General features: G+C 41.6%; 1 protein-coding gene across 1 annotated transcript; it reads left to right on the top strand.

Moving 5' to 3' along the window:
- The first annotated feature begins 3,991 nt into the window (after positions 1-3,991).
- On the top strand, positions 3,992-27,757 carry FUCA1 (alpha-L-fucosidase 1). Its single transcript, XM_060089146.1, has 8 exons — positions 3,992-4,429; positions 10,698-10,832; positions 18,024-18,161; positions 20,077-20,182; positions 23,312-23,512; positions 24,585-24,775; positions 26,076-26,175; positions 26,400-27,757. The coding sequence occupies exons 1-8, from the start codon at positions 4,041-4,043 to the stop codon at positions 26,538-26,540; spliced, it is 1,401 nt and encodes a 466-aa protein (XP_059945129.1). The 5' UTR covers positions 3,992-4,040; the 3' UTR covers positions 26,541-27,757.

Raw genomic sequence — 27,757 nt, 5'->3', positions numbered from 1 at the left:
TAAACTTCCTGCAACAATTTTCCACAAACTGAGTGGCTTAGAACAACAGAAATTTATTCTTTCACAGGTCTGGACTCTAGAAAATCAAGGTATCAGCAAGGCCATGCTCTCTCCAAAGCTGCAAGGGGAGGATCCTTCCTTGCTTTTTCCAACTTCTGGCAGCTCCTGGTGTTCCTTGGCTTGTGGCAACATAACTCTTATCTCTGCCTCCGTCTTCACATGACCTTTCCCCACCCTTTATCTCCAGGTGTCTTTTTTTTTTTTTTAATTGAGGTATAGCTGATTTACAATGTTATATTAGTTTCAGGTATAAAACATAGTGATTCAACATTTTTATAGACTATACCCCATTTACGTATTATAAATATTGGCTATATTCCCTGTGCTGTACAATATATCCTTGTAGCTTATTTATTTTATGCATAGTAGTTTATACCTCTTAACACCCACCCCTATCTTGCCCCTCCCCCTTCTCTCTCCCCACCGGTAACCACTAGTTTGTTCTCTATATCTGTGAGCCTGTTTTTGTTTTATTATGTTCATTCATTTGTTTTATTTTTCTAGAGTCCACATATAAATGATAATATACACTATTTGTGGTTCTCTGTCTGACTTATTTCACTTAGCATAATACCCTCCAGGTCCATCCATATTGTTGTACATGGCAGGAATTTATTCTTTTTTAATGACTGAGTAGTATTCCATTTCATATATATATATATATATATATATATATATATATATATATATATATATATATATATATATGTATGTATGTATATCACATCCTCTTTATCCATTCCTCCCTTGATGGGCACTTACATTGCTTCCATATCTTGGCTGTTATAAGTAATGCTACTATGAACATTGGGATTCATGTATCTCTTCGAATTAGTGTTTTCATTTTCTTTGGATATATGCCCAGGAGTGGAATTGCTGTATCATATGGTAGCTCTATTTTTAGTTTTCTGAGGAACCTCCATACTGTTTTCCATAGTGGATGCACCAATTTACATTCCCACCATCAGCGTACAAGGGTTCCTTTTTCTCCACATCCTTGCCAACATTTGTTGTTTGTGTTCTTTTTGATGATGGTCATCCTGACTGGTGTGAGGCAATATCTCATTGTGGTTTTGATTTGCATTTCTCTAATAATTAGCAATGTTGAGCATCTTTTCATGTGCCTGATGGCCATGTGTATGTCTTCTTTGGAAAAAATGTCTATTCAGGTCTTCTGACCTTTCTTTTTTTTTTTTTTTTTTTGCGGTACGCGGGCCTCTCACTGCCGTGGCCTCTCCCGTTGTGGAGCACAGGCTCCGGACGCGCAGGCTCAGCAGCCATGGCTCACGGGCCCAGCCACTCCATGGCACGTGGGATCCCGTGTCCCCTGAATCGGCAGGCGGACTCCCAACCACTGCGCCATCAGGGAAGCCCCTTCTGACCGTTTTTAATCAGGTTGTTTTCCTTTTTTTATATTGAGTTGTGTGAGCTGTTTATATATTTTGGATATTAACCCCTCATCAGTCATATCATTTGTAAATATTTCCTCCCATTCAGTAGGTTTTCTTTTCATTTTGTTGATGGTTTCCTTTGCTGTGCAAAAGCTTTTAAGTTTAATTAGATCCCATTTATATTTGCTTTTATTTCCTTTGCCTTAGGAGACAAATTCCAAAAAATATTGCTACGATTTATGTCAGAGAGTGTTCTGCCTATGTTTTCTTCTAGGAGCTTTATGGTTTTCCATCTTACATTTAAGTCTTTTCTCTTGGTGTCTTCTTTTAAGGACACCAATTATTGGATTAAGGCACACTGTAATCCAGTATGACCTCATCTTAATTTAACAAATTACATCTCCAAAACTCTACTTCCAAAGAAGGTAACATTCACAGGATTCAAGCAGACATGAAGTTTTGGGGGACATGCTTCAACCCAGTACAGCCCCCAAGGACAAATTTCAACCCTCTCTTACAGCACATATCATGGACTGTGTTAAGTGGGAGTCACTGGCTTGTCTTCCCCCACAAGATGAGCTCCATGTTTATCTCTCAGTTCCCAGTGTTATGTGAAGACCCAGCATAGAGTCTTAAAGGGGCTGATCAATATCTGTGGCACTGAACTGCTTCTAAAAAGCTTTAGATTACATTTTGGAAAATCGAATTTTATTTTAACCCAAATACCTATCTTTTTGTAAGGCAAAGAAATTGAATGATTTTTTAAAGGTGGATATGTGGCTCCTTAAATTTGGGGCATGACTTTCTTTATTCATTGGTGGGGTCCTATCTCATTTCAGCAAAGAAAATGCCCAAGTGCCTAGCATAAATTGATACTCAGTAAACATCTGTTTAATGAATAAAACTAGAGTTTTAAACTAGAGTTTAAAAATCATTGAATTAAATGCACTTCCACACTTTCTTCGTCTCTCCTTTCACAATCACACTCTATTTCTGCTTAGAGTTTATGGAGGGTGAGAGCAAGGGAGAAGGGGGACCTCAGGTATCACAGAGAACTGCTCTCATTGTTTAGATGAGGAAATGGGACCAGAGAGTGGACAAGACTTGCCCAAGGAGACCCAACAAGGTGGTGTCCAATGCAAGAAACCTAGGTTTCCCAACTTCCAGTTTTTCCACCCTATTGCAATGCCTCTCACCTGCCCCTACAGATTTACATTTTGGTTATGAGGCTAAGGAGAAATGAAGGTCATGGTGTCTTATTTTATCTCCCCCAAGATGATTTCTGTAACATCAAAGACCATTACCCTGATCACTACAAGATGTGTACGAATGCTTTTTGTTGTTGTTGTTTTGTTTGTTTGCTTGTGTTAGGTGTCTGGGCTTGCTGTTGTGGACAATATTACAACATAATCTTGCAGAGGAAGTAACGGAAAATAAAGAAAATGGCTGTTCATTCAGCAACAGCCACTGTGTTCCTTTATCACTCCTAGAATGAGGAAGTGCTTGCTTCTGTCGACACAGACTTTGACAGGTTCTCTTGCACCTCCTGGGGTGCAAGAGAGAAGCAGCGTTTGAGAGACATAGATTCTGCATCTGGAGACCTGGGTTCTGGTCCCACCTCTGATCCAAACTAGTTGCATGACCTTGGGCAACTCCAATCCCCTCTCTGGGTCTCAGTTTCCTCTTCCATAAAATGGTAAGAGTAAAGAAGGGGATAGTGTCGAGGGTCTCCAAAGTTCCTTCCAACTCTTACCTGCAGCAGTTCTCACTGATATGTAGGTACCAGTTGTGCCACGGGGGAGTCATTAGACTTCCCACACCTGACAGCCTCACCGCCTGTTTGTGCGGGCACAGCCTCTACCAACTGTAGGGGAATTTGGTGACCTCCCTGCCAGACAAGGTTCCTGAAAAATTGAGGAACCTTGAGCCTGAGGCTCTCAATTTTCTCACGCAGTTACTCTAAAAATATTCCTTCGTGGTAGCCTGTGCATGGGTCTTGTTTTTCCAAGTAGATGTTAAGCTCTTTGAATTGCCTCAAAATTCCTCAAGCAAGTTCAAAAAATATTTATTAGACAGGCAAAATGGTCACACCTGTTCTTCCTCTTTCAGCGCCCACTTTCCTCCCACCTCTCCCCTTATAATGCTTCCTCCCATCGTCCTTCTGTCCCGTCATTTCTGCCAGGGCTGTTACAATGCCCTTCCATCTGGTATTCCTGCTTCCTGAGTTGTTCTTCCATACTACAGCTCAAAAAGTCCCCCATAGCTGCCAACGGCAAAATGGAGCAGTCCCAGTTCTCTGCACACACCGGGCCTTCCACACCCCCTCGATTTCACCCCGCAGTGAATTCTAAAGTTTTCAATCATCGGTCACACCGCCATCCTCCTTGCACCTTTCTCCCTTTGAGAGCCAGGGGTGTTAGGGACCGCCCACCAGGAGGGGAAGACGCTCGGTAGCCAAGCAGCCTGGGTTGACCCACCCCTTTTTCCTTCCGAGCCAATCATTAGTTAGGGTGGGCGGGGCCACGCGCCCCGCACTTGCGCGTTCAGTGGCGGCGGTGGGGCTCCAAGACAGCTGTGCCAAATCCCGAGATGAAGTCGCGGGTGGTGGGCGCCGAGCTATTGCTGCTGCTGGTGCTCGGCACGGTGCGGGCTCTGCGCTGCACGCACCCTCCGCGCTGCACCGACCCTCCGCGTCGCTACACCGCGGACTGGCCGAGTCTGGACTCCCGGCCGCTACCGGCCTGGTTCGACGAGGCCAAATTCGGAGTGTTTGTGCACTGGGGCGTGTTTTCGGTGCCGGCCTGGGGCAGTGAGTGGTTCTGGTGGCACTGGAAGGGCGAAAAGCTGCCACAGTACGAGAGTTTCATGAATGAGAACTACCCACCCAATTTCACCTATGCCGACTTCGGGCCAAGATTCACTGCGCGCTTCTTCCACCCGGACAGCTGGGCCAACCTGTTCGAGGCCGCCGGGGCCAAGTGAGTGCCGCCGCGGGGGGCGGGCGGGGCCCCCCTTCCCCGGCTAGGGCCGACCCGAGCGCCGGGAGGGGACTTAGGCAGGTGAAAACCGAGCGGGGGGAGGCTAGGCGACTTGCCGGGTCACACAGGTGTCCGTCTGACTTCAGATACCGGGGGTACTCTGTTTTGCCTCCTGAAGGATGCAGAATTGAATATGGCACGTCTGATCCTAAGAAGGTGCGTCTGGTTGAGGATTAGAAGGAAATAAATGTTTCCGGTTGGTGGTGGACCGCAAAGCCCCCAGTGTCTGCACCTGAATATTGAGAGGACTGAGCTACGTGATACCTAATGTCCCTTCCAGGTCAACAAGGCAATCAGGATTCCAGGATTTTAAGCCGGTGGTATGGAGTCTTGTCCTAGTTCAGCTGCGAACTTGAACAAGGCATTTTACCTCCTTACCGCCTCCTTCCATGGTTGTAGACGGGGATTGTGTTCCTCCTTTCAGCTTTAATATGTCCTGGAGGGAAGGGAGTTCTGGTGTGCAGTGTATTTGGGCAACAATACAGATTCTCTTTCAGCTGCTCTTCTCAATGCCTTGCACATAGAGAGTGCTCAAGAAATGTCAGAACTGTTTTGAGAACTGTTGCAACGTGCTTGTGAATGGTTCAGGGAACTGAAAGTGCAGAGCACTGGGGCTGGGAAGAGAGAGGCAAGGACTCACAAGGTTGTTGAAGGCTGGGGCTAGTCCTGAGGGAATCATCCTTGAAGACAGGATGTTGCAGAGTAAGAATGAAGGCAGGTAGGTTTCCCGGCTCCTGGCTTAGGGCAGTCTTCCACCCTTACTTTGTCTCCTCACCCGTCTTCCAGGTTTTAGTTTCTCTTGGACTTCAAGTTCTCTTGTACTAAATAGAAATTACAACTGATATTTAGTGTTTGCAGTTAAGTGTATGGGAATATAAGCCTTGAATAAACAAAGGAGGAGTTCACTGTCTTCCAGAAGCCTTAGAAATCCATAATTTTCAAATGAAGAAGTTAAAATCTGGGAGATATCCTTTGTCCAGGACAAGATGCCCTTGCTATGGACAAGATGACTGGCCCAGACAGAAGAAGGGAACTAATGTCCTAGACTCCAAATGACTCTAAGGTGACTCTAAGGTGAAGGTTCTTTCCACCACACCAGGGGTCTGCAACCATGGCCAGAGGGATTGGTCCTCTGCCTATTTTGGTAAGTTTCTTGAGATGAGAAGGATTTTTACATTTTAAGGGGTTGTTTTTAAAAAGTAGAAGAAGAGGGGCTTCCCTGGTGGCACAGTGGTTAAGAATCCTCCTGCCAATGCAGGGGACACGGGTTTGAGCCCTGGTCCGGGAAGATCCCACGTGCCACAGAGCAACTAAGCCTGTGTGCCACAACTACTGAGCCTATGCTCTAGAGCCTGCGAGCCACAACTACTGAGTCCGTGTGCTACAACTACTGAAGCCCGCGTACCTAGAGCCCGTGCTCCGCAACAAGAGAAACCACCGCAATGAGAAGCCCATGCACCACAACGAAGAGTAGCCCCCGCTCACCGCAACTAGAGAAAGCCCGCGTGCAGCAACGAAGACCCAACATAGCCAAAAATTAAAAAAAAATAAAAAAATAAAGTAGAAGAAGAATATGCCACAGAGAGGACTGTGATCCACAGAGCCTGAAATACTGTCTAGACCTTAAAGTTTGAGCTCTCCACATCGGCCAGTGATTAAATTGTCACATGTGAGCACCAGCTATTTTTCTGCCATAAAAGTAAATGAAATGGTGAGTGATTTGGTTGTTATTTCAACACTTGCCTTTTCTCCCCTTTTCTTTTGGCCTTTTGTCACTTCTGTGAATGAGAGACAATTCATATGGGCTTGGTAAAACAAACAGCTTACTTTTTTTAGTCATCTGCTATTTCCAGTAGAGATTTCTTTCTCCTTTAGGGCAAAGGGTTTTTTAAAAAAAACTAATCATCGATACACAGAAGGGTTGAAGAACTGGAAAGCCAAGGTGTACATATTTTCCCTTACCTATTCCTTCCTTCTCTCCAAGTCTCCTGGTTGTTTGGGAACTAAGGACTGGCTTCCCTGAGTTTGCTTTCATTCCTGGAGCAATACCCAAGGGGTGTTGTGACTGAAGCAACTCCCTGGGTGTCACTAATATAGTCACTCATACAAGTACAGTTGACCCTTGAACAACATGGGTTTAAACTGCATGGATCCACTTATATGCGGATTTTTTCCAATAAATATACTGGAAAAATTTTTGGAGATTTGCGACAATTTGAAAAACTCACAGAAATATCGAAAATTAAGAAAAAGGTATGTCACAAATGCATAAAATATATAGACACTAGTCTATTTTATCATTTACTACCATAAAATATATACAAATCTATTGTAAAAAGTCAAAATTTATCAAAACTTACACACACACTTTCAGACCATATGTGGTGCCACTCACAGAAATGTAAAGGAACATAAAGATGCAGTATTAAATCATAACTGCGTAAGAGTAACTGTAGTACATACTGTGCTACTGTCATAATTTTGTAGCCACCTCCTGTTGGTGTCACGGTGAGCTCAAGTGTTGTGAGTATCCACTCAAAATGCCACGTGACACTCATCATCTTCACATGAGCACTGATCCCTCCAGTAAATTGCCTATTGCAGTAAAAAGTGATCTCTCGTGTTCTCATGTATTTTTCATCTTGTTTAGTGCAATATCATAAACTTTGAATAATACCATGGGACCCACACAAAGCGCCCCTAGTGATGCCAGAAGTGATCCCAAAAAATAGAGAAAATTCAACATTACAAGAAAAAGTTGAAGTGCTTGATATGTATCATAGATTGAAGTCTGCAGCTGTGGTTACCCGCCATTCCAACATAAATGAATTAATGTTAAAAAACCACCACAACAACAAAAAACCCATGAAGCTGTCACTGCAACTATGCCAGGATGCCAGGAGGTGTGAAGAACCTTGCACTTCTTGCATAGTACCTTTTTATCTCATATTGAAAATGCAGCTTTGATGTGGGTGCAGGATTGCTATAAGAAAGGCATACCTAAAGACTAATATGATTCGAGAAAAAGCGAAGTCATTACGTGACAACTTAAAGCAAAAGGAAGGTGAAGGCTCTAAAGGTGGAGAATTTAATGCCAGCAAAGGATGGTTTGATAATTTAAGGTTTGGCTTTTAAAATGTCACGGTAACAGGTGAAGCAATTTCTGCCGACCAAGAGGTGAGTTCCCAGACGCCACTGAGAAAATCATTGAGGAGAAAGGATATCTGCCTGAACAGGTTTTTGATACGGATGAAAGTGCCCTATCCTAGGGGGGTGGAAAATGCCATGAAGAACATTTATTAGTAAGGAGGAGAAGCAAGCACCAGGATTTAAGGCAGGAAGGACAGGCTAATTCTACTGTTTGGTGCAAATGCAATCGGCTTTATGATCAGGACTGTCCTTTTCTATAAAGCTGCTAAACCACGAGCCTTGAAGGGAAAAGATAAACACCAACTGCCAGTCTTTGGGTTGTGGAACAAGAAGGCCTGGACAACAAGAACACTTTTTCTGGATTAGTTCCATCATTGCTTTGTCCCTGAGGTCAGGAAGTACCTTGCCAGTAAGGGACTGCCTTTTAAAGTTCTTTTAATATTGGAATATGCCCCTGGCAACCTAGAACCCCAAGAGTTCAACACCAAAAGCATCAAAGTGGTCTACTAGCCCCCAGACACAACATCTCTAATTCAACCTCTAGATCTTTGGGTGTCATAAGGACCTTTAAGGCTCATTACACATGGTACTCTATGAAAAGGATTGTCAATGCTATGGAAGAGAACCCCAATATAGATAACATCATGAAAGTCTGGAAGGATTACAGCATTGAAGATACCATTGTTGTTATAGAAAAAGCTGTGAAAGCCGTCAAGCCCCAAACAATAAATTCCTGCTGGAGAAAACTGTGTCCAGATATTTTGCATGTCTTCACGGGATCTATAACAGAGCCATCAAGGAAATCATGAAAGAGATGTGGATACAGCAAAAAAGATGGGGAAGGGGGAGGGCTTCCCTGGTGGCACAGTGGTTAAGAATCCACCTGCCAATGCAGGGGACACGGGATCGAGCCCTGGTCCGGGAAGATCCCACATGCCATGGAGCAACTAAGGCCACACGCCACAACTACTGAGCCCGTGTGCTACAACTACTGAAGCCCGCGCACCTGGAGCCCGTGCTCTACAACAAGAGAAGCCACTGCAATGAGAAGCCTGCGCGCTGCAATGAAGAGTAGCACCCGCTCACCGCAACTAGAGAAACCCCGCGCGCAGCAACAAAGACCCAATGCAGCCAAAAAAAAAAAAAAAAAAGATGCAGGGTGAAGGGTTTCAAGATGTGGATCTTGGAGAAATTCAGGAGCTAATAAACATCACACCTGAGGAATTAACAGAGGACAGCTTGATGGAGATGAGTGCTTCTGAACAAGTGCAGAGGAAGGAGATGTAGAAGAAGCAGTGCCAAAAGACAGATTGACGTTAGGCAATCTGGCAGAAGGATTCTGATTACTCAAGACAGCTTTTGACTTCTTTTACCACATGGACCCTTCTATGATATGAGCACTGAAACTAAAGCATACAGTGTGGACTTCCCTGGTGGTCCCGTGGTTACCCCTCCAATGCAGGGAGCACAGGTTTGATCCCTGGTCTGAGAACTAAGATCCCACATGTCAAGCAGTGCAGCCAAAAAATAAAAACAAACAAACAAAAAAAGCAACTAGTGGAAGAAGGATTGGTATCATGTAGAAGTATTTTTAGAGAAATGTAAAAGCAGGAAAGGCAGACAGAAATTGCGATGTATTTCCATAATGTTACACTGAATTCCTGCCTCTCCTGCCTCCCCGTCCACCTCTTCTGCCTCTGCCACCCTGAGACAGCAAAACCCACCCCTCCTCTTCCTCTTCCTCCTCAACCTACTCACCATGAAGACCTTTATGATGATCCACTTCCACTTAATGAACAGTGAATAATCATTATGCCATACAGTTAATAAACGTATCTGCTGTGTGTGTGTGTAAGTGTCTTCATGTGAAAACCTAAGAACTGGACGGCAAGAACTGTATGAAACGTTTTTGTGCCGTCATCATCGTCATCATTGCCTGAGTATTCATCACGTAGAACATCATATGCAAGATTGGTATGGAAGTGAACAGCCAATCCTTACATAAGGTAAGTGACACAATAAAAAATTACCAATGTATTGGTTTTCTTACTGTTTTAAAACTTTGCTTTCAAAGAATTACATTACCATACAGTATGCCCTCCCCTCTAGCCCCTCATAATGGGATAAACTGTGTATCAGCCTATCATCACAGGCAAGTGGTTTTTTTTTTAATGTAACAATGTTTCCAGTACTGTGTTATGAATAGGATTATAATACCATATGCCATAAAAATTTTATAATGATTCATTCATTAGTGTATCAGCTAGGCTACCATGAAGCAATCATATTGATTACACTAGGCTACTGTAAAGCAATCTTATTGCTGCTTCTTTATTATCAATGCACAAATCATTATACCTGCAAATAAATATGAATTTCTTTTTCACATTAGCTTTTCACTATTTATATCTAGTTTTAGTAATAATTATAACATCTACAGTGTTTTGTATCATGTAAGACAGTATTGATGTAGGTACTGACAGGTGGTTCATCTTGTAAACAGATAATGTAAACTTATGGTATCAATAAATACAATACAGTACTATAAATGTATTTTATGATTTTCTTAAAAACATTTTCTTTTCTCTAGCTTACATTATTGTATTAATACAGTACATAATACATATAACCTACAAAATGGGTGGGGTTTTTTGTTTGTTTGTTTGTTTTTGTCCACACTGCATGGCATGCAGGATCTTAGTTCCCCGACCAGGGATCGAACCTGTGCCCCCTGCATTGGAAGCGCAGAGTCTTAACCACTGGACTGCCAGGGAAGTCCCCCAGAATGGGCATTAATCAATCATTTATGTTATCGGTAAGGCTTCCAGTCAAGAGTAGGCTATTAGTAGTTAAGTTTTTGGGGAGTCAAGAGTTATACATGTATTTTCTTCTGCACAGGGGGTTGGCACCCCTCACCCCCACGTTGTTCAAGGGTCAACCATACATTTCCTGTAGTCAAGTTCTCCCAACCATTTTAAAAGCCTCAGGCATACCAGGTAAGTTTGTGCTGGTGGCCCACTGCCCACTTCCTTTGTTCATATGGTTTCAATGTCCACAGGTATGTAGTCCTGACAACAAAGCATCACGAAGGCTTCACAAACTGGCCAAGTCCTGTGTCTTGGAACTGGAACTCTAAGGATCTGGGGCCCCATCGTGATTTGGTTGGTGAGTTGGGAGCAGCCATCCGAAATAGGTGTGTGTCCACAGATGATTACTTCATCATCACTTTTGATCTAGCCATCCAATGTGCCATGCCTTCTCTACTCGTGTGTTTTTTAAGTTTGCATTTAACCAATACCTTGAAGGGCTTCTGGCCTTGAATTAGCAGTGTTTGATGCTTGGCAGTTTTCATATGACCAAAGGTGACACCATCAGAGAAGTTCATAGCCCTGTCTGCTTAGGTGAAGGATACCCAGCATAGACCCCAATTCTTCATTTGCATTCTGCAAAGGATTTTTTCTGGAAAGCCTACCAACCCCAGGCCTTTTCCAGTATCTGATGGAGGCCAGGGTTGGGCCTCTCATCTTTGTGTCCTCCTTAGCTGTCAACACAGAGCTTTGCAGGCATTCAGGGAAGGTTTAGATGAATAGTAGATCAAGAGAGAACTGAAGAGGGCAGTTAAAGCAGCAAAAAGTGAGATAAGGAGCCACCCTGTTGAACCTAATTAATGTTTTCTAATATTTGCCACTTAATAAAAAGTAGCTTCCCAAGATCAAAATGCTGGGAAGTGGCAGAGGTGGGATTTGAACCTAGGTATTTTGGTTTTGCATCCTATATTTCTGGGTATGTTTGCCTCTAAGGAGGAAAAGTGGTATTTGTGTCATGCCCAGTCTCAGCTCTATTGTGATTTGGCAAACTTGATGTCCTATTTAAGGGGTACACCAGCTGCCTGTTTGTATAAGTAAAGTTTGACTGGAACACAGTTGTGCCTATTCATTTATGCATTGTCTCTGGCTGCTTTCAAGCTACAATTGCAGAGTTGGGATAGAGATCGCAAGGCCTGCAAAGCCTCAAATATTATCTGGTCCGTTGAGAAAGCATTTGCTGACTTATGTCGCCAGTTAAATATTCAGTTTCCCAATGCTATGCTCTGCTAATAGTCCTGCTGTAAGACTCTAAGATGTTGATTAGATCTGGACTCAAAGATCCTTGATTTTTACCTTCTTTATATTTATTTAGTCCCTGAATCACGTGATGAAATACTTAACTTCAATTGTTTCTGTCTTATCTGTGCCATTGCAATGTTACATTTACTTCTTACTTGTATTATAGCATTTCCAAAACACTCACTATTCTTTTTTTTTTTTTTTTTGCGGTACGCGGGCCTCTCACTGTTGTGGCCTCTCCCGTTGCGGAGCACAGGCTCCGGATGTTCAGGCTCCACGGCCATGGCTCACAGGCCCAGCCGCTCCGTGGCATGTGGGATCTTCCCAGACCGGGGCACGAACCTGTGTCCCCTGCATCGGCAGGCGGACTCTCAACCACTGCGCCACCAGGGAAGCCCCCAAAACACTCACTATTCTTAACTCAAAACAAGCTTTATTTTGTATGAAAATAGGTCACTTTAACCATATTTCATTTGGGAAACGTTAAAAACTATTTTTTTTTTAGAATTTAATTTTTTTATACGGCATGTTCTCATTAGTTATCCATTTTATACATATTAGTGTATATATGTCAATCCCAATCTCCCAATTCATCGCACCACCCCCCTGCCACTTTCCCCCCTTGGTGTCCATACGTTTGTTCTCTACATCTGTGTCTCTATTTCTGCCCTGCAAACCAGTTCATCTGTACCATTTTTCTAGGTTCCACATATATGCGTTAATATACGATATCTGTTTTCTCTTTCTGACATACTTCACTCTGTGTGACAGTCTCTAGATCCATCCACGTCTCTGCAAATGACCCAATTTCGTTCCTTTTTATGGCTGAGTAATATTCCACTGTATATATGTACCACATCTTCTTTATCCATTAGTCTGTCGATGGGCATTTAGGTTGCTTCCATGACCTGGGTATTGTAAATAGTGCTGCAATGAACATTGGGGTGCATGTGTCTTTTTGAATTATGGTTTTCTCTGGGTATATGCCCAGTAGTGGGATTGCTGGGTCATATGGTAATTCTATTTTTAGTTTTTTAAGGAACCTCCATACTGTTCTCCATAGTGGCTGTATCAATTTACATTCCCACCAAGAGTGCAAGAGGGTTCCCTTTTCTCCACACTCTCTCCAGCATTTGTTGTTTGTAGATTTTCTGGTGATGCCCATTCTAACTGGTGTGAGGTGATACCTCATTGTAGTTTTGATTTGCATTTCTCTAATAATTAGTGATGTTGAGTAGCTTTTCATGTGCTTCTTGGCCATCTGTATCTCCTCTTTGGAGAAATGTCTATGTAGGTCTTCTGCCCAGTTTTGGATTGGGTTGTTTGTTTTTTTAATATTGAGCTGCGTGAGCTGTTTATATATTTTGGAGATTAATCCTTTGTCTGTTGATTCGTTTGCAAATATTTTCTCCCATTCTGAGGGTTGTCTTTTCGTCTTGTTTGTAGTTTCCTTTGCTTTGCAAAAGCTTTTAAGTTTCATTAGGTCCCACTTGTTTATTTTTGTTTTTATTTCCATTACTCTAGGAGGTGGATCAAAAAAGATCTTGCTGTGATATATGTCAAAGAGTGTTCTTCCTATGTTTTCCTCTAAGAGCTTTATAGTGTCCGGTCTTACATTTAGGTCTCTAATCCATTTTGAGTTTATTTTTGTGTATGGTGTTAGGGAGTGTTCTAATTTCATTCTTTTACATGTAGCTGTCCAGTTTTCCCAGCACCACTTATTGAAGAGACTGTCTTTTCTCCATTGTATATCCTTGCCTCCTTTGTCATAGATTAGTTGACCATAGATGCGTGGGTGTATCCGTGGGCTTTCTGTCCTGTTCCATTGACCTATATTTCTGTTTTTTGTGCCAGTACCATACTGTCTTGATTATTGTAGCTTTGTAGTATAGTCTGAAGTCAGGGAGTCTGATTCTTCCAGCTCCGTTTTTTTCCCTCAAGACTGCTTTGGCTATTCGGGGTCTTTTGTGTCTCCATACAGATTTTAAGACTTTTTGTCCTAGTTCTGTAAAAGATGCCATTGGGAATTTGATAGGGATTGCATTGAATCTGTAGATTGCTTTGGGTAGTATAGTCATTTTCACAATATTGATTCTTCCAATCCAAGAACATGGTATATCTCTCCATCTGTTGGTATCATCTTTAATTTCTTTCAACAGTGTCTTATAGTTTTCTGCATACAGGTCTTTTGTCTCCCTAGGTAGGTTTATTCCTAGGTATTTTATTCTTTTTGTTGCAGTGGTGAATGAGAGTGTTTCCTTAATTTCTCTTTCAAGTTTTTCATCATTAGTGATAGGAATGAAAGAGATTTCTGTGCATTAATTTTGTATCCTACAATTTTACCAAGTTCATTGATTAGCTCTAGTAGTTTTCTAGTGGCATCTTTAAGATTCTCTATGTATAGTATCATGTCATCTGCAAACACTGACAGTTTTAATTCTTCTTTTCCAATTTGTATTCCTTTTACTTCTTTTTCTTCTCTGATTGTCATGGCTAGGACTTCCAAAACTATGTTGAATAAGAGTGACGAGAATGGGCATCCTTGTCTTGTTCCTGATCTTAGAGGAAATGCTTTCAGTTTTCACCACTGAGAATGACGTTTGCTGTTTGTTTGTCGTATATGGCCTTTATTATGTTGAGGTAGGTTCCCTCTATTGCCCACATTCTGGAGAGTTTTTATCATAAATGGGTGTTGAATTTTGTCAAAAGCTTTTTCTGCATCTGTTGAGATGATCATATGGTTTTTATTCTTCAATTTGTTAATATGGTATATCACATTGATTGATTTGCATATATTGAACAATGCTTGCATCCTTGGGATAAATCCCACTTGATCATGGTGTATGATCCTTTTAATGTGTTGTTGGATTCTGTTTGCTAGTATTTTTTTTTTTTGCGGTACGCAGGCCTTTCACTGTTGTGGCCTCTCCCGTTGCGGAGCACAGGCTCCGGACGTGCAGGCTCAGCGGCCATGGCTCACGGGCCTAGCGGCTCTGCGGCATGTGGGATCTTCCCGGACCAAGGCACGAACCCGTGTCCCCTGCATCAGCAGGCGGACTCTCAACCACTGCACCACCAGGGAAGCCCTGTTTGCTAGTATTTTGTTGAGGATTTTTGCATCTATATTCATCAGTGATATTGGTCTGTAATTTTCTTTTTTTGTAGTATCTTTGTCTGGTTTTGGTATCAGGGTGATGGTGGCCTCATAGAATGAGTTTGGGAGTGTTCCTTCCTCTGCAGTTTTTTGGAACAGGTTGAGAAGGATGGGTGTTAGCTCTTCTCTAAGTGTTTGATAGAATTCACCTGTGAAGCCATCTGGTCCTGGACTTTTGTTTGTTGGAAGATTTTTAATCACAGTTTAAATTTCATTACTTGTGATTGGTCTGTTCGTATTTTCTGTTTCTTCCTGGTTCAGTCTTGGAAGGTTATACCTTTCTAAGAATTTGTCCATTTCTTCCAGGTTGTCCATTTTATTGGCATAGAGTTGCTTGTAGTAGTCTCTTAGGATGCTTTGTATTTCTGCGGTGTCTGTTGTAACTTCTCCTTTTTCATTTCTAATTTTATTGATTTGAGTCCTCTCCCTCTTTTTCTTGATGAGTCTGGCTAATGGTTTATCAATCTTGTTTATCTTCTCAAAGAACCAGCTTTTAGTTTTATTGATCTTTGCTGTTGTTTTCTTTGTTTCTATTTCATTTATTTCTGCTCTGATCTTTATGATTTCTTTCCTTCTACTAACTCTGGGTTTTGTTTGTTCTTCTTTCACTCTAGTTCCTTTAGGTGTAAGTGTAGATTATTTGAGATTTTTCTTGTTTCTTGAGGTAGGCTTGTATTGCTATAAACTTCCCTCTTAGAACTGCTTTTGCTGCATACCATAAGTTTTGGATCATCATGTTTTCGTTGTCATTTGTCTCTAGGTATTTTTTGATTTCCTCTTTGATTTCTTCAGTAATCTCTTGGTTATTTAGTAACCTATTGTTTAGCTTCCAGGTGTTTGTGTTTTTTACATGTTTTTCCCTGTAATTTATTTCTAATCTCATAGTGTTGTGGTCAGAAAAGATGCTTAATATGATTTCAATTTTCTTAAATTTACTGAGGCTTGATTTGTGACCCAAGATGTGATCTATCCTGGAGAATGTTCTGTGCACTCTTGAGAAGAAAGTGTAATATGCTGTTTTTGGATGGAATGTCCTATAAATATCAATTAAGTCTGTCTGGTCTACTGTGTCATTTAAAGCTTGTGTTTCCTTATTAATTTTCTGTTTGGATGATCTGTCCATTGATGTAAGTGAGGTGTTAAAGTCCCCCACTATTATTGTGTTACTGTCAATTTCCTCTTTTATAGCTGTTAGCAGTTGCGTTATGTATTGAGGTGCTCCTATGTTGGGTGCATATATAGTTATAATTGTTATATCTTCTTCTTGGATTGATCCCTTGATCATTATGTAGTGTCCTTCCTTGTCTCTTGTAACATTCTTAAAGTCTATTTTATCTGATATGAGTATTGCTAGTCCAGCTTTCTTTTGATTTCCATTTGCATGGAATATCTTTTTCCATCCCCTCACTTTCAGTCTCTATGTGTCCCTAGGTCTGAAGTGGGTCTCTTGTAGACAGCATATATATGGGTCTTGTTTTTGTATCCATTCAGCAAGCCTGTGTCTTTTGGTTGGAGCATTTAATCCATTCACGTTTAAGGTAATTATCGATATGTATGTTCCTATGACCATTTTCTTAATTGTTTTGGGGTTTTTTTTTTTTAGGTCCTTTTGTTCTCTTGTGTTTCCCACTTAGAGAAGTTCCTCTAGCATTTGTTGTAGAGCTGGTTTGGTGGTGCTGAATTCTCTCAGCTTTTGCTTGTCTGTAAAGCTTTTGATTTCTCCATAGAATCTGAATGAGATCCTTGCTGGGTAGAGTAATCTTGGTTGTAGATTCTTCCCTTTCATCACTTTAAATATATCATGCCACTCCCTTCTGGCTTGTAGAGTTTCTACTGAGAAATCAGCTGTTAACCTTATAGGAGTTCCCTTGTATGTTATTTGTCGTTTTTCCCTTGTTGCTTTCAATAATTTTTCTTTGTCTTTAATTTTTGTCAGTTTGATTACTATGTGTCTCCACATGTTTCTCCTTGGGTTTATCCTGCCTGGGACTCTCTGCGCTTCCTGTACTTGGGTGGCTATTTACTTTCCCATGTTAGGGAACTTTTCCACCATAATCTCTTGAAATATTTTCTCAGGTCCTTTCTCTCTCTCTTCTCCTTCTGGGACCCCTATAATGTGAATGTTGTTGTGTTTAATGTTGTCCCAGAGGTCTCTTAGGCTGTCTTCATTTGTTTTCATCCTCTCTTCTTTATTCTGTTCCACGGCATTGAATTCCACCATTCTGTCTTCCAGGTCACTTATCCGTTCTTCTGCCTCAGTTATTCTGCTGTTGATTCCTTCTAGTGTATTTTTCATTTCAATTATTGTTTTGTTCATCTCTGTTTGTTTGTTCTTTAATTCTTCTAGGTGTTTATTCTTTAATTCTTCTAGGTCTTTGTTAAACATTTCTTGCATCTTCTCGATCTTTGCCTCCATTCTTTTTCCGAGGTCCTGGATCATCTTCACTGTCATCTTTCTGAATTCTTTTTCTGGAAGGTTTCCTATCTCCACTTCATTTAGTTGTTTTTCTGGGGTTTTATCTTGTTCCTTCATCTGGTACATAGCCTCCTGCCTTTTCATCTTGTCTGTCTTTCTGTGAATGTGGTTTTTGTTCCACAGGCTGCAGGATTGTACTACTTCTTGCTTCTGCTCACGTTAAGAACTATTAATAAATCTTTTATGAAACAATAAACCTATATGAATTAATTCAGCTACACAGAAAATGTTACTAATGATTATTTGAGTAATAAGATTTTAGATATTTTATTCTTTATACTTGTCTCTATTTTCTAGTATCTCTTCCATATGTATTCTTACGATTTGACAGAAAACATTTTTTAATAGGACTACATGTTATTGAGATAATTGACTTAAAAGACAAAAGATGGTTTAAATGACATTTGGTGTTAAGATATTTATGTATAAAAATAATTTGTTATGTGTATTATCAAAAACATAGTAAGCCCAATCATTTTGCTTAAGTGAATGATGAGATAATTTAAGGAAATGGTTGTGGATCCTGCCCCTCTGCATGCCCTATGGGTAAGTTTCACTGAGATGTTAAAATGCTGCAACTGATTTTTCTTAAAATAAATTATTTTTTCTTTGCTTAATGACAGTTGCTGTCCTGTTTTTCTGTTTAAGGAACATACGCTATGGACTCTATCACTCACTCTTAGAATGGTTCCATCCTCTCTACCTACGTGATAAGAAAAATGGCTTCAAAACACAGCATTTTGTCCATGCAAAAACAATGCCAGAGCTATATGACCTTGTTAGCAGGTACAAAACAGAAATTTTTTTGGCCTTATGACCTTCAGCAATGACACCTGAGCTTCTTATAGGATACTGTTAAGTTGAGGGGAAGGGGAAAAGGGGTAGGACATCAAAATAGTAAAATTAGTGGTTGTGTTAAGACAAAATATATTTTTTCTTCCTACTTTTCAGAACTTTCATAATATGGTCATATTGCCTCTATAAATTGAAACAAACAAAACTGAGGATGGTAGTAAGTCAAAACTTCAGTTCCCTCCTTACATGCTATTTTCTTTCTCAGGACCTTGAAGAAGGGCAACATGGTCTAACACACCCTGAAGAGGATTTGGCATCTGGCAGATTTGTATTTGAATCCTGGCTCTAGTTACTTACAGGCCTTAAACAGGTCACCCTTCTGAGCCTCAGATTCTTACTCTGTGAAGTGGGGATAATAATGCATTCTGTATAGGGCTCAGCATAGTATGTGGAAAGTATTTGTCACTATGCCTGGCACAGAATAATGGTGTTGTTATTACCATTATTCTTAAAATGATGACTTTCACTTTGGCATTTGTCCCTAGTCTTCACCACATTTTATTCTGAGTTTGTCCTTCTTGCTTCTGGGGGCTCCTAGAGGATGGTGGACCTTTAAAGATTAAGAGGCAGCCATCTCTGCCTGGACTCTCATTGTAGACCAGAAGACAAAAAAAAAACTCCTTGCATCCAGATGACTTCTCTAAGGAAATAGTACAGTTGTAAGAGATCAGCATAGGCTTTAAGTCAGAAATCTAGTTCTTTTTTCTTACTGACTGTATAGCCTTGAACAAACTACTTCATCTTTCTAGAACTCAGTTTCTTTATCTGTTTATACATCACAGGGTTGTCGTGAGAATGAATGAAGTAATGAGTATAAAGTGCCTAGTACAGTTTCTCGTACACAGTGGAACACAGACCAACAGTGCTTCTCTCACCTCTCAGGCAGTCAGTCATTTTCCTGGAATCAACCTGCTGTCCTAAGTAGTTACGGAGTACAGCACAAGATTAGGCATCAGGCAGATTTGCATGTGGGTTCCACCTCCTGTTACTTAACCAGCTTTGTCACCTAAAACAAAGTACCCTACTGAGCATTAGGTTCTTGCTTTCTAAAGTGGGAATAATAATGCTTACCTTATAGTTATAAATACACACACACACTCACACCTCATAGGGCTCAGAGTAATAATATGTGAAAGATGCAACTGTGGCTCAAGTGAATTCAATAGATTTTTATAGTCAAAGTTTTGGGTAGTTGTCCCCAAAAATGCATTTGGCAGAACAGTTCAAGCTCTTAATACATCTTAGAAGCAGAAACATTAATCCTATAGTTCTGGAGCACCACTCTTTTCATTGGAATTAGTTGTCGGAAGGAAACCAAATTGTATACACACTGATTACAACTCTACTTTTTTTTTTTTTTTTTTTGCTGTACGCTGGCCCCTCACTGTTGTGGCCTCTCCTGTTGCGGAGCACAGGCTCCGGAAGCACAGGCTCAGCAGCCATGGCTCACGGGCCCAGCCGCTCCGCGGCATGTGGGATCTTCCTGGGTCGGGACACGAACCCGCATCCCCTGCATCGGCAGGCGGACTCTCAACCACTGCGCCACCAGGGAAGCCCACAACTCTACTTTTTAAGTTAAGACATTAAAAAGAAAAAGATTAGGAAGAAATACACCAAAGTGCTGTGTATTAAACAGTGCTTGTGTTAGCTAAGGGGTTTGTGTATGTGTCTGTGTTATCATTTTTGTCTCTCTAGTTTTCCACCTTCTCTGCACTGCGGTAGTTTTTTGGTACTTTCCAAATAGGAGAAAATTAATTTTTAAATATTTGTTGCAAAGATAGATCCGTAAGACTTTACTATGAGTGGATTCAGATAATAAACATTGTTGTCATTGCTCGTCTCTCAGGTACAAACCTGACTTGATTTGGTCTGATGGAGAGTGGGAAAGTCCTGATACTTATTGGAACTCTACAAATTTTCTTGCTTGGCTCTACAATGATAGCCCAGTTAAGGTACATGATTATATGACTTATCTCTTATTTTTCTGTTGTGATAAAAGAAAATGTGAGGAACCAAGATCCAGAGTAATAACAATAATGACAACAGCAACAATAATAAATAGTAATATCAATGTGGGTGTGGTAGGGATCAGGGAACTTAGTGGATGTTAAAGGTTTCTCCATTAATTCTTTTTTGGCCCCTTACTTGGAGTATAATCTTTCTTCTTCTCCTTTATTTCTTGATTTTTACAAGATAGTTTTAAATCTTCTTAAATTTAAGTAGGCTAGAAATAGTATGTAGAAGTCCCAGACCACCATAGAGAAAATAAACTATTAAGTAAACAGACATTATAAATGAGAAAACCACCCCCAAAATTAATATATAAAACATGTAAAATTAAATGATAAGAATAAAATGTGAATATCTATGACTTCACCTACTCTATGTTGATTATGTAGTTTAACTCTTAAGGGGAAATTTCATTTCCCTTATATTCCAAATTCTTTTTTTTTTAATTAATTAACTTATTTTTTTGGCTGTGTTGGGTCTTTGTGGCTGCGCGCCAGCTTTCTTTAATTGAGGCAAGCAGGGGCTACTTTTTGTTGCGGTGCACAGGCTTCTCATTGCAGTGGCTTCTCTTGTTGCAGAGCGCAGACTCTAGGCGCGTGGGCTTCAGTAGTTGTGGCTCACGGGCTCAGTAGCTGTGGCTCACGGGCTTAGTTGCTGTGGATGGCATGTGGAATTTTCCCAGACCAGGGCTCGAACCTGTGCCCCCTGCATTGGCAGCCGGATTCTTAACCACTGTGCCACCAGGGGAGTCCCTCCAACTTCCTGAGGGAACTTTGCCTACCTTGTCCTCTCCCCCATAATCAACACTATTACGCTGCACGATAGCTACCCATTTAAAGTTTGTATTTCAATACACTTACAAAGCAGCAGACATCTTAATCTTCACTATAGAAAATTTCAAAAATTTTACATATTTTAGATTTGTTGTGGATTTTAAAGAAAAATCTAAGTGTAAGACCAGTTTGAACTGAGCTTTCTTGGTAGATTCATAAACCTCTAAGGATCTCATTGGGTAAATATTACTAAATTCAGAAAATGGAGAGAAAGAAAAAAGGAAAGATCCTCTGTGACAAATTGAAGCAAATTCAGATTGGTTTTCTGGGACTTGCGAGATGTGTGGGGACCTCTAGTGGCGCAGTATTGTGGTTCTTCCCCGATGGTCCTCAGGCTAGGGTGGCTCCGTTGTGGATCCTTGGGTGGGACACCACAGACCCTATTCTACCCACTCTTGTTCTGTATGCTTTCTCACACATTGGGAAAGAGGGTTGTTTTGGAGATATACTCATGTTAGGAAAGTACTTTTAGGAGAAATAGTCCCTTCTCCTTATTCTCCATTCTCTCTAGTTCCCACGTGGCTCACTCCTGAGCTCTCCGCAGGTCTTCCCTGGGAGGTCACCTTCCCCGTCACCCTATCTAAAATTGCAGCATGCCCCTGTCCCACTGTTTGTCTTTCTTTGCTTTATCTTTCTCTTACCACTAAGATATTGATATTGGCCTAACTTATTTCAGATATCATTTACCTCATTACTATCTGTCTCCCTCACTGAAGTGTCAGCTTTGTGAGGGCAAGCATTTGGGTCTGTTCACTGCTATGTCCCCAACCCCACAAACAGTACTTGGCCCAGTTAGGTGCATAGTAAGTATTGGTGCAATGTAAACTAAATCTGGCTCCTGGCAATTTATATTCTTTCCTGGAAGAAGCAAGAAACACTCCTGGATTGGTGATCCCTGTTTATGTTCATCCCTAACTCTGCTGTGATGTCACATTATAATTTTTCACATATCTGTCTCCTTAGCTAGTCTCTGCTGGATTTCTGAGGGCAAGAACTGTGTTTTATTTACCCTAGATAACCCAGTACGAGCCTCATAGTAGTATTTTTTTAAACATTTATTTATTTATTTGGCTGCGTCAGGTCTTAGTTGCAGTGCACGGGCTCAGTAGTTGCGGCACACGGGCTCTCTAGTTGTGGCACGTGAGCTCTAGGGCACACGGGCTTAGCTGACCCACAGCATGTGAAATCTTAGTTCCCCGACCAGGGATCGAACCTGCATCCTTTGCATTGGAAGGTGGCTTGTTAACCACTGGATGGCCAGGGAAGTCCCTTATAGTAGTAGTAAACATTTACATTAAGTTATTCCATGTGAGGATTTCTCAAAGTTCAGCAAAACCTTGAGGGAAGGAAAAGAATGTTTGATTTTTTCTTATCTAAGTAAAGAAAGTCAAGGTTGTACAGTGGAAAGCATCCCGGGCTGGGTTCAAATACCTGATCCACAGGCCCAGCTTTCTGAAACTCTGCCTGGGGATGTGACCTCGGGCAAGTCTCCTCCTCTCTATTTCTCCTCTGATAGAATAAGTGGTTTACTAGATTATTTAAACAGGCCATTCCAGCTCTGGCATTACACATTGCTAGGCCAGGGTTTCTCAGCCTCGGTACTATTGACATTCGGGGCTGGATATTTCTTTGTTGTGAGGGGACTATCCTGTATGTTGTAAGATCTTTAGAAGCATCCCTGGTCTCCACCCACTAGGTGGCAGTAGCACCACCCCCAGTTGTGACAACCATAAAAACTGTCTGTAGATTTTGCTCAAAGTCTTGTCCAGGGCAAAATGGCCCCCAGTTAAGAAACACTGCTCTTGGGCTTCCCTGGTGGCGCAGTGGTTAAGAATCTGCCTGCCAATGCAGGGGACACGGTTCGATCCCTGGCCCGGGAAGATCTCACATGCCGCGGAGCAACTAAGCCCGTGCGCCACAACTACTGAGCCTGTGCTCTAGAGCCCGTGAGCCACAACTACTGAGCCCGCGTGCCACAGCTACTGAATCCCACACGCCTAGAGCCTGCGCACCACAACAAAGAGTATCCCCCGCTCTCCTCAACTAGAGAAAGCCCCGCGCACAGCAATGAAGATACAACACAGCCAAAAATAAAATAAAATTTAAAAAAAAAGAAACACTGCTCTCGACTAAGCCTGCTCCTTGCTTCCAAGTAGGCACCTAATATATCAAACTGTGTTACGTAAGGAAGCTAAGTGATTTTACCCCCGATGACCCCGGTACTCCTTCCTCCTTTAGGATGTTGTCGTAGTAAATGACCGATGGGGTCAGAACTGTTCCTGTCACCATGGAGGATACTACAACTGTCAAGATAAATTCAAGCCAGAGACCTTGCCAGATCACAAGTGGGAGATGTGCACCTCAATAGACAAGCTGTCCTGGGGCTATCGTCGCAACATGGCAATGGCTGACATCGCAAGTGAATCTCGAATCATTTCGGTAAGAGCACCTGTGAGGTAATGATTTGTTAACTACCTTCTGACTAAGAGTGGTAGAAGCACTGTGGATGGAAGTGCAGGCTGATAGATCCCTTTAGGGTTCTTGAACACACTCATAAAACCTGTCCTAAGGAACTAGGTATAATTAAGAAGAGTTCTGTACAGAGATGTTCTTCCCAGGATTATTTTCAGTTTGACATATGGGTTGTTTCAATTTCTTGCAACCAGAAAGGAATAATTACGTAGATTTAGGGATTTTCCTTAACCATTAAAATGTTTCTGAATGTAATATGGATTAATGCTTAGAGGGTTGGTGTAGTATCACAACTATATAGAATTAACTGCATAGGAAAAACACCAAAAGGAAACATCAAAAGTTAATGGTGTGGTGTCTTTGGGGTACTGTAACAAAACCTCCTTTTTAAAATATTCTGTATGTAGCCTTAATTTTTCTGGGCTGCCTTGAAGTGCTACCGTTTGAGGTCACGCTAAACACACACGCATCCCACTCCAAAAATCTTAAAGAATATATCTCTTTACAGCATGTTTTCCTGAAGGGGCAACATACACATTTATATAGCCCACCACATACAAAGTGTCCTGAAATTCATCAGATCTTTTCTACCTCCCCAGAGTCTCCACAGCACCTGCTCTAAATCTCTCCTCTCTGATCCCTGTTTTCTCTCTGGATGGCTCCATGGGATTCCTTCATGGCCAAGTGCTTTGTTTTCAGTTCCCCTGCTCACACTCTGTGCTTCTGACACACGACCCTTCCCACTGCATATGGCACCACAGCAGGTGCCGGTTCATGGGGAAGTGCCCGTGATTACTCCCTGGAATTCGAGTTAATATATTTCTCCACCTTGTAGCAGGATTTAAAATTTTTCTCATATAAGCCTATCCTGCTTTTATTATGACAAAAATATATAGTATTTTCCAAAGGGTAAAGGATATTCACAAAAGAGAGGGAGAATGTAGCCTAGATTCTTTTTCTTCCCTTCATCTGTGTGCTCTAAGCATTTCTCCAGTCTTGGCATTCAGAGCTGGGATTTCCTTGTTTCTGTTCTCTCCAGGAACTGATTCAGACAGTAAGTTTGGGAGGCAACTATCTTCTCAACATTGGACCAACTAAAGATGGACTGATTGTTCCCATCTTCCAAGAAAGGCTTCTTGCTGTTGGGAAGTGGCTGAGCATCAATGGGGAGGCTATCTATGCCTCCAAACCATGGAGGGTACAATCTGAAAAAAACACGACCTCCGTGTGGTGAGTCTAGTCTTCTGTTACGTGCAGGAATGGGATGTGGCCCATCCTGAGCTGGCATCTCCTTGGGCCCACAGTGGTACAAGCCAGGCTGGGAGTCATCTTGAAGAAATGCAAAAATGGTCCTTTTGCTATTAATTTGTGCCCAGGTTTATGTTTTAGGCCCCAGGGTATCTTTGACTAGTAAGGGAGGCTGAAGTCTTGGTGAAAAAAGAAAGAGCTACAAAGTATCAGTCAATTTGCTTGACAATGTTACCCCACCTCCTAAAAATACTAATAGCTGATACTTGTACAACATCCACAATATGCAGGCTTCATTCTAAATTCTTTCCCCTAATTTAATCCCCTCAACAATCCCACCAAGTTGATACTATCATTATCAGGTTACAAGTGAGAAAGCAGACTCAGGGCAGGAATATCACTTGCCTAGAACTACAGAGCTACTAAATGGAGAAGTCATGATTCATACTTGGATTGTGGATCTAGTTTTTTGATCTTGCGCTTCAGTTTTTTTCAACTACAAAATGGGGTGATGATACGTAACTGCCTAGAGTGTTTGTGAGGGTTAAATGAGATAACATATGTAAAGTATCAGCAGAGTGCCAGGCACAAACTAACTGCTCAGTGAAAGACCTCTCTAAGTGTTATACCAGAGAGCAGGGGTCTTTGGATCAGGGGAAACACGTTCATCCTTCTGTTTTGGATGAGTTTCTATTTAGTGATTTTCACCCTCTTCTCTAAGCATGGTGAAATCTCAGAACAACAAACTTGTCTTGGGAATTCCCTGGTGGTCCAGTGGTTAGGACTCTGCGCTTTCACTGCCCTGGGCCAGGGTTCGATCCCTGGTTGGGGAACTAAGATCCCGCAAGCTGTGTTGGGTGGCCAAAAATTAGAAAATAAAAAAAATTTTTTTAATTAAAAACAAAAACCCAAATTTGTCTTCATTGCACACCTTGCCTTTGTTATATCCGTGACTGTTTTCATATGGATTTGGAGTCAAAGAATGACTTGAATAATGAGGCAAATGGCTTCAGTGTGAGATAACTAGTATGAGAGTTAAACATTTTTTAAAGAAAACTTAGAACCCCGTAGAGAGAGAAAATGAAAGATATCACCAGAAAGAATCTTCCAGGGCTGCTTTCTTCCCACAGACCTTAATTAGTATCGAGTTATTAGTGCTTCCTCATAGCAGTAACAGACTGAAGGTCTTTGAATTGGTAGATAATTGAAAGGGGAACATATAAGGTCATGTGGCAGGGTAATAAGCCAGATATCTTTGACAATCATGTTTCTTTTTTCCCAGGTATACCTCAAAAGGATCAGCTATTTATGCCATTTTCCTGCACTGGCCAGAAGATGGAATCTTAAGCCTTAAATCCCCCATAACTACTTCGACTACAGAGGTAAAGAGCCTCAGTCAGTCTTGTCAGAGACGTAACTTTTTGTAAAGGAATTGGCAAGCCTTCTCTAATTCTTCCTTCCTTCCCCAGGTTTCTCCCATATTTATTCCCCTTTTGCACTGTCTTCCCTGCCATGGCCCAGCATAGTTGTTTCCCACCATGTTCAGGCCACATTCTGTGCTCATCAGTGCATTAATGTTTTTTCCATTCCCTTTTGCTTTCTGCAGGTAACAATGCTGGGAATCGAAAAGCATCTGAAGTGGTCCCCAAATCCAGGTAAAGGTCTCCTTGTGTACCTGCCCCAGTTACCACCCTCTGCTCTTCCGACTGAGTTTGCTTGGACTGTAAAGCTGACAGGAGTGGAGTGATCATTGGAGTTCAACAAGAGACACTGCCTACACTTTGATTTTCCTCTTATAGTACCATCACTGTAATAACTACCCCTGTCTACTCACACATCTCTTTTCCAACGCACTTTAATAAAAGGAAGGAATTACGTTATGCTGATGTCTCACAGGATCAAAGATCTGAGATCGATTGCTAGCATCTCTCTCTCTGATCAGCAGAAGGGATTGAACAGTTAAGCTTATCCTAACTTTGGGAATTATCTACGATGGAAACTTCACTCTATTCTGTGTTTCATAACCTGCTTGTTTACTCAGATGACTTCAGATCAAGAATAAGCCAAGTCATCCCGTTGCCTATGGGAGGAGCTGAAAAGGATTTGGCAAAATCCACCACATGCTATTTATTTAGCATCAAATGTGACCAATTACCCCCACCTACCCCCAGGAGCAGGAGATCCTGGAGGGGAAGGAAGATGCTTCCTAGGCTGCTAATAGCTTTTTAGAAGTTTCCAAAGCAAACTAAGAGCTCTGAAATTCAGTCTATTTACAGTCATACTATGAAGAAAATGAATGTGATTCTGCCCTACTTTCTTTTTTTAAAAAATTTATTTATTTAATCTACTTTTGGCTGCGTTGGGTCTTTGTTGCAGCGCACAGGCTTTCTCTAGCTGCGGTGAGCGGGGGCTACTCTTCGTTGTGGTGCGCGGGCTTCTCCTTGCAGTGGCCTCTCTTGTTGCGGAGCACGGGCTCTAGGCGCACGGGCTTCAGTAGTTGTGGCATGTGGATTCAGCAGTTGCGGCTCACGGGCTCTAGAGCACAGGCTCAGTAGCTGCGGCGCACCAGCCCAGTCAGTCCGTGGCATGCGGGATCCTCCCGGACCAGGACTCGAACCGGTGTCCCCTGCATTAGCAGGTGGACTCTTAAGCGCTGCACCACCAGGGAAGCCCTGCCCTGCTTTCTTTAATACAATCAAATAAATAAATTTGTACATCAAATTATTTTCTACCAAAAAGCATGTTCTTCCAGTTTCTATATGGATTGCTTATAGCCTTATGTTTATGTTTTATAAAAACGTAGAAGGGGGGTAACCTGCCAAGTCTCTTTAATGCAGAGCAAAGAAAGTGATTCCTTTGGTTCTTCTACTCCTCACTTCTAGTACCATTCTTTTGAGGTGACTATCAGTTCACCCTCTCTAACTGTTATAGATCTAATAAAGTTTTCTGTTTCTTTTTTATTTA

This window comes from Mesoplodon densirostris, chromosome 2 (genome assembly GCF_025265405.1).
Source record: "Mesoplodon densirostris isolate mMesDen1 chromosome 2, mMesDen1 primary haplotype, whole genome shotgun sequence".
Classification (NCBI taxonomy): domain Eukaryota; kingdom Metazoa; phylum Chordata; class Mammalia; order Artiodactyla; family Ziphiidae; genus Mesoplodon; species Mesoplodon densirostris.
This window is presented reverse-complemented; position numbering and strand designations above follow the sequence as displayed.